The 8461-nt window shown below is 35.1% G+C and overlaps 1 protein-coding gene across 1 annotated transcript; it reads left to right on the forward strand.

The window, feature by feature from the left end:
* Window positions 1-853: 853 nt before the first annotated feature.
* LOC133192409 (uncharacterized) lies at window positions 854-2533 on the forward strand. Its single transcript, XM_061328420.1, has one exon. It carries the CDS (start codon window positions 854-856, stop codon window positions 2531-2533), a length of 1680 nt encoding a protein of 559 aa, XP_061184404.1.
* Window positions 2534-8461: the final 5928 nt, after the last annotated feature.

Consider the following 8461-nt stretch of genomic DNA (forward strand, 5'->3'; position numbering starts at 1 on the left):
GCCCCGAGGGCCGAGTAAAGGTCAAAATATGAAGCCCTTCGCCGGTATATGGTGACGTCTCTATCTGAGTGAAAAATTCTCAAATGGGACGTAAAACAACATACAATCAATCAATCAGTCATTACACTATCGTGGACCAGGAGTAAACTTAACCTTTTCAATACCTCTAACTTTGAAACTTTGTCTATTTTGGTCCGCGACTGTGCCTTACGTCTCTTAAATAATATTTTTAATATATATTTAGATATAGCTAATATTTTAAGAAGTAAAAGAGATCAAGTACAAATATAAATATACTTTTATACTTCTGTACTCTGTATGATTTTCCCACTTTCCTAGTCTGTGATACGAAAAGATTTTTATACTCGTATTTCGGTCAACGTCCCAATCGTCAATAAAATTCTCATATTTTTCTCAGGTCAGTTCTTATAGCTTCCTAAAAACAATTCTGGGCCACGGTTTATAGTCTATGAAATGTTTCAAAGCTGCATCTTAAACGCAATCCTCTTTTTCCTGCAGAAATCAATCTCTATTCTTAACACATTCATAAATATTGAATGTATATATTCAAGAGTGCATACATTTCCTAATAATTTATTTTAGACAGAGATGTTGATAAATCACATTGATCTAGATTGATACACCTAAGTACATTTCAAATCGTTGATTATCAGTGAAGATTTCATATCGGGATCACATTACACGGACTTTGTTATTCAGATTCGTCCAGTCATCTGATGAGGGTATGTACAGATGATTGCAGTAAATGGAAGTCAAATAAACCAATCTAACTTGCCGTAAGAATTGAAATTACTGATACACTTTTATATTCTGAAAAAGGGATAACTAAAATATGAGCAGGAATATAGGATTAGGGGCGCAGACTGCCATGAACATTTGCGCCGATTGTAACGAGCCCTCTGTGTGTACATGTTCTTTGTGTGACAGCAAAATGTGCAGAAAACACATGATTACCCACATGGACACAGTTCATTCGTTAACTGATAATGATTCAGACAAAACAAAATGCTCTGTTCATTCCAAAAACTTCCTGAAAACTTTCTGTAGAACTTGTCGTCTGCCACTTTGTGATAACTGTGTGACAGACGGTGGCCATGTTGCCCATGAAAAAAGTGACCTCGACGCCATCTTGGAATATTTCAACGAAGCCATTTGCAATGAAAGCCAAGAGTTAGTAAATCACATAAGGCCTTTTTATCAAAAGATACTCGACATTACAAAGGAAAGGAAAAATGGAGTCCCGCATAACTATAAGAAAGTGAAGCATGACATCAAACAGTTAGGGGAATTCTTGCATAAAGAAATTGATAGTGCAGTAATGACTTTGCATGCTGAATTAGATGAGAAAGAAAAGATCGAAAAGGAACAGCTAAAGGAGCAGGAAGATGTTTATTCAGAAAGAATTAAAAAATTAGATGAAACTGTTGTACAAAACAGGCAGTTAATGAGTTCCAACAATCCAATCGAATTAACGAAATTTAGCTCAAGCCTTGCTTATTTCCATGTAAATCCAAGTCAAGTTAAAGTAGAGTCGCCTAGATTCTCTCCTATAACAAACAGAAATGAAATTAAAGAGAAGATATTGGAACTTTTTGGAGAGGTTGTGTTCGATGTATCCGACAACCTTGTGTCTGATTTAAAAGTGGAGAACGCAAGTGCAACAAAAGTGCAGCTTCTGGAGCAACCAGGAGTTTTAGAGGTTCTTAAAATCGATTTTCCTCCTGACGCAAATAAAAATAAATTGTATAATTTATGTTGTATAAATCCAGAGAAAATTTTGGTCGGTGGGAATGATAATTTTCTTCACGTAAGAGCATTCTCACCAAATGAGTATGATAACCACAAAGAGTTCCAGAAAGTCAAAATAACATGCGAAGGGGTCTACTTTGTTCTCGCGTCAAATGGCGTGCTCTTTTATACAGGTAAAATTGACAGGACCGTGAAAAGATTAAAAAGCCTTAGTTCTACAGGAATTGCTACTTTTCTGCAATTTGAAAAATGGGAACCAAGAGGACTAGCAATGACTTCTTCGGACCACCTACTTGTGTGTCTTTATAAGAGGAAGCAGTCCAAAGTAGCAAGGTACAATCAGACTGGAAAGATCGTTCAGGAAATTCAATACCACAACGAAAAGCTCTTGTTCGAAAATCCTATGTTCATCTGCTGTAACAAAAATGGGGACATTTGCACAGCAGATAACGACAAACACGCCATTATTGTCGTTAATCAATTTGGCGTCTTTCAATTTTCTTACGATGGACGCAGTGTACTAGAGAAGGGTAAAATTTTTCGTCCATGCAATATGGCAACAGATCACTTGTGCAATATTATAGTAACGGATTTTGAAAACCACAAAATCCATCTTCTTGATAAATATGGACAATTTATTCGCTCTCTGGACCCTGATGCAGGGATCAGTCGCCCTAGAGCCATTTCTATAGATAAGGATGGGAAATTATGGTTTGGAGAATGCTTCAGCGGGAAAGTCAAAGTCGTGCAATATCTTAAATGAATAATTTATGTTATAGAGGGATGTGTTCGATTAGACTGACAAATGATGTTCTTCTTTTTTTTTTTTTAAGTGTTCGCATTTTTTTCTTTTCAGATTAAAAAGATCTCTCTGATTTGAAAGTGAGTTTGTACAGCTCAATATATAATAAGACAGAAGTGAAAGGTTTCATTTAAAACGATCTAAAAATTTATGAACATTCACAAACATGCTATCAATATCTGTATCAAAATTTACCCTACAAGGTACATTCTATGGGCATTTGTTGAATTAAACAAATCATAATTGATTCATATTTTTAAGCACACAATAAAAAAGGATTAATTTCATTTGAAGTGGCGAATTCAACCATTACAGGCTGTCCAGAGACCTTAAATTCCTCAAACATACCCTTTATAGTTTTGATAAAATTCCTTTTAAAAAAATTTTGAAACCAAGGGGAAATCCTTATTAAAAAAACCCCATAATTTTCATGTCAATTATGTCCTTCCTTTCTTTCTTTTTTTTTTTTTTTTTACATTTCTACTCTAGCAGTTTCAAAAATGCATTCATTTAAATGAAAAAGGTGAAGATAACGAACAGTGATTGATCTCAATAAAAGCTATACACAACACAAATCTGTGAACAGGGCCTAAAACATGGACCCATGGAAATTCCAGAGGTAGGATCGGGTGCCTAGGAGGAGTAACTATCCCCTATCGACTGGCCACAACCCCTTTGAGCCCTACATTGTATATATTGATCAGGTAGACGGAATGATCTGTAGTCAAATTTAGTAAGAAAGCAAAGGACTAACAATTGGTATGAAATATGTCAGTCAAAATACGATCCAATGATATGATATTTTTGCTAACAAGGTCGTTATAACGACTATAGAATATACGGCATGCTGACCTTAAAAGAGGTTGTTGAAATCCCTGTAACTTCAGCTTATCTGTCAGTAGCCTGCCTCGGTTTAAATAAAAATTGATCATGCTCAGAGCATGCTTTTGAGTATCTAATAAGTTGAGTATTGAATAGGTTGGGAGATGTAAACATCATATGCAGGTAATAAAGGAATATTACTACTTTAATGAGGAAAGTTGACTATGGAAAAGTTGAAGTCATATCTCATTTGTCATACAGTTTAGTTGTTAGTTGGTCCTCATCGTCCATCCAAATGTGAAACAGCTGACTCTGTGGTGTCTTTTATTTCAGAATGTGTTTTAATACAGTTTGCAGTTCTTATTCAGTAATAAAATAAAATGACCCTGAGTGCCGAGTAAAAGCCTTGACAAGTGGTGTCGTCTCATATGAGTGAATTAACCTTACAAAGGACGTAAAACCACAACAATCAATCAATTTAATGCTTGAAATGACTTTCAGAATGCAGAGGAACAACCCAAAATGGTACCTTTCCCCAATTTATTTTTTCTGGCTTCTAGGAGGGGACACTCTCCGAAACCCTCCCCGCACCCCTTTTTCAAAAACCTGGTGACATCCCTGTTCAGATTATGCAGTAAAAGGCATTTGACCAATGTCAAAAATGCCCCTCCTTTACTTTAGTTATTTTTGTGATTTTCTTTGTCAAATTTGCAAAAGAAGGTTCATTTACATGTTAAAACAATACCCGAACATAAACAGAATATTCCTTATTTTTGCCCTAAAATTTTGTTCCTAAAATTTGCCCTAATTTTTTGTCAAAGAGTGCTGGAGAGCCTGCCATTATCATAAAATTTTAATTAGTCATTTGGAAGAGCTATGATATGACAACATTGTTATTTATCAAAATACCAACAATCACGAGATAATAGTCATACGATTATATTCTCACTGTATTGTATCTATAACTTCCTCATTACATTACAGATCTGTTAAGATAAAACTGTATTTATCATATCAAGTAGATATATATGTATAGCTCAAGAGATAATGCATTGCTACCTCGCTGAACGTTGACAAATACATTGGTGCGTATTGTAAATATGTAACTAAGATAGAGGAAGGACTAACTATAAAATCTTTATTTTCGGAGGATGATGGAAAAAGTACAATTCGTGGTGATTTTATTTTGTGATTGAAGAAGAAACACGTCTGTAGTTTAAAATTTCAGCATTTCGTGGAGGACAATCCGTGGGTCTCGTCATACCACGACAGTAACGAAAATTAAATCCCCACGATATATATCAATTTCACAATTAATGAATTAAAAGTAACTAAAAATATATTTTTGCCTTCAGTTTTTCCCCCAAAAATGCACTTCTGTCAGCAGTGTAAAATAAATCTATTGTTGACCTTATTGTGTATTTAAGGTCAAGATCTAGTAAACGAAGAGTGCCTACAGATTTCTCAAACTTCAGAAACAAATTCCTTTAATAATCTATTACAATCGTAGCTAAAAAAAAAATTGAGGTGTATCGGGGCATAATTTTTAGATAAACAGAACGAAAAAAATAACATATTTTAAACTGCCCTTTTCAATGAAAGATGAAGAAAATTAGGAATAAAAATGGGAGTTTTTTCTATCTCAGACAAACAAAATGTATCAATATTGCCCACAGTCTCTCAGTAAACGGTTTTTCATATCTTCTTGACCTCTTCTTTAAAATGATATTAAATTGAATATAGGTATCGGGGTTCCTTTTGAAATGATTTCAAATTAAATTCCATGAAAATGTGTCATTTTCTACTTCATTCTGTTATAGCCGTAAAATACGGGGAAAAAATAAGATTAAGGTCAAGATCTAGTAAATGAAAGGAGCCTACAGATTTCTAAAATTTGAGAAATAAATTCCTTTAAAGATGCTTTTTAAGTATAGCTAAGTCAAATAAGGTGTATCGGGGCAAATTTTGTAGGTAAACAAGGTGAAAAACCATATTTTAAACTGTCTTTTTTTATGAAAAATTAATAAAATCAGTCATGAATATGGGAGTTTTTTTCTTATTGGACAAAGGAAATGTATCCAGATTGCCTACAGTCTCGCAGAAAACGGTAATTTGTTTGTTCTTATCCTCTTCTTTAAATTAATATCAAAATAAATATAGGTTTCGGGATTAATTTTCACATGATTTCAAATTGAGTTCCATGAAAAAACTTTATTTTCTACATAATTCTATTAGAGCCGTAAAGTACGGGAAAAAGAAAGTTTAAATTGATTATGACGTCATAATGGATCTAGCACTAACAAGACAGTCTAAAGTCATTTACTAGATCTTGACCTTAAATCAATTATGTCGTCATAATGGATCTAGCACCAAAAGACAGACTAAACTAATTTACTAGATCTTGACCTTAAAGCAGCCGCGAGGATATAGTAAAAAGAGAATGGGTCGCGTCAAACATAGGTAGTGACTGTTCCTTCGCCAAGCGCCCGGCATTAGAAGTATAAGTCACGGACCTTAAATACGGTAGGCGTTGGCACGATAATAATCCCTCACTGTACAATGACCCTGGGGTCTGTGTAACACTTAACAATTCAAGTTTTTAAAATGATTTAGAGTTACATGGACCCCCTGGAGTACTGAGTATATGCATGTAGATCTAAATTTGATGCTCTTCACCGCTATATGGTGACGTCTCTATATGAGTGAAAAATTCTCAAATGGGACGTAAAACAGCATACAATCAATCAATCAATTTGTTGTGTTTGCAATACTCTCATCAAAGGATCTGCATACAAACTCGTTGGATGAAAATGACACCTCACCACAAAACATGACAGATTCTACAAACATGTACCTCAATAAATGTTCAACAATATACAAATATATGAACGTAAATTTGAACCCATTCTGATCAAGGGTTCCCCAGCAATGATCCTTGTGACAGACATCTATAACAAAACCAACTGACCTCATCTCATTGGGGGAGATATAACAAAAGGCCCATGGGCCACAACCCTCACCTTATTTACTATGGCCCTTCTTGAGCAGCATTCTTTTTTCTATATATTCCCAAGTAAAACTTGATCACCAATTGTAGCCCCACCCTACCACAGGGGACATGATTTGAACTAGCTTGAATCCACACTATTTGGAAAATCAATGCTTCCATATAAATATGACTAATTGTGTCTTTTCTGTTCCGCGGGAAAAGATTTTTTTACGTATTTATCTGTAAAACTTTGATCGCCCATCGTTGCACCATCCTACCTCCAGGGTCATCATTTGAACAACTTGAATATACACTACCTGTGGATGCTTCCATATAAATATGATAAATCGTGGCTTTGTTGTTCCTCCTCAGAAGAGTTAATACAGATTTACCCTATATATATATATATATATATATATATATATATATATAAAGCACATTTTACAACAACTCTTAAACTAACATAACTGCCCTAAGTGAAGGAATATTAATATAGAAAGCACAAAGAAATTCACTTTTACAAGGATACCCACTTCCGCCCCAGCCCGGGGTTGAACTCTCGACCTACGGAATCTGTCTCCTAGCAGTACAGGAACAGCGCGCTAGACCGCTCGGCTATCTAGGCAAGTCAAAAAAACTTGCCTTCGATGCCGATGGAATTCTCGCGGCGCTGTCCTACACTACACGGTCATTGAGAATGAAAGAGAGATACAGTTATTTGGATATACATATAAAACTAATGTCCAAATAACTGTATCTCACTTTCATTCTCAATGACCGTGTAGTGTAGGACAGCGCCGCGAGAATTCCATCGGCATCGAAAGCAAGTTTTTTGACTTGCCTAGATAGCCGAGCGGTCTAGCGCGCTGTTCCTGTACTGCTAGGAGACAGATTCCGTAGGTCGAGAGTTCAACCCCGGGCTGGGGCGGAAGTGGGTATCCTTGTAAAAGTGAATTTCTTTGTGCTTTCTATATATATATATATATATATACATATATATATATATATATCCAAAAAATGAAAAGAAATATCACAGTGTCCGGTAATTAATATGAAAATAAAAAATAACAAGGCAACAATGTTAGTAAAACGTAAGCGCTTTCATTACTTCTTCAGACGTTTTACAATTCAAAACAATTCAAACATGTGACGTTATAACGCTACCTGATGTATATATATATATTTGTATGTAAAACTTCAAATTGCCCATAGTTGCCCCACCCTATCCCGGGGGTCATGATTTGAACAAATCTGAACGTACACTACCTGTGGATGTATAAATATGATTGATCATGGCTTAGCTGTTCTTCGTCATCAGATTTTTTTAAAGATTTCTCCTACGTATTCCTATGGAAAACTTTGATAGTCATTGTAGCCCCATTCTACACCAAACTTAAATCTACAGTACCTGAGGATGCTTCCATATGAATATGATTAATCGTGGCTTTCCTATTCTTGAGAAGAAGATAATGCATTTATTTAATATGAATTATGAATTGAAAAATATGAATTATTCGTTAATTCCGCTAGACATCATCAATGTCTAAAATTGTTTGAAAATCGTTTTATGGTTAATCCAATTTGTAATAATTTCATTTCATGACTATCAGTTGGATACTGTTCATCATTGGCCATGCAATGTAGACATAGCCCGAATCTTACAAGTGTCACTGCAGGCACTGCTCCACTCTGTCAATAACCAATGCAGGCATTGACAAACTCTTTAAAGGGCCAATGTAGGCACTAAGAGACCTGTCTCAACAGCCAATGCAGGTATTGCTTAATTATCTCAAAAGCCAATGCAGACATTCTGAGACTCTCTAAGGAGGCAATGCAATCGACTGCTCTATTGTTTCAAGAACCAATGCAGGCCACGGAAGACTTTCCGTACAGATAATGCAGGTACTGCATTCCTTTCAAACATTGTAGGAATAAATCTTTGGAAGAATGCTTTTCAATAGGTGTAACGAAAAATATTGTTTATTGAAAGAATTTTAAAATTAAATATTTTCGGCAATAACTCTTCCTCATTTAATATTTAAAAATTGGTGCTAAGGCAATAACTCCTCTTCATTCAG

Source organism: Saccostrea echinata, unplaced genomic scaffold (assembly GCF_033153115.1).
Source record: "Saccostrea echinata isolate AGI-Se365-2 ecotype Australia unplaced genomic scaffold, CSIRO_AGI_Sech_v1 ptg000025l, whole genome shotgun sequence".
Taxonomy (NCBI): Eukaryota; Metazoa; Mollusca; class Bivalvia; order Ostreida; family Ostreidae; genus Saccostrea; species Saccostrea echinata.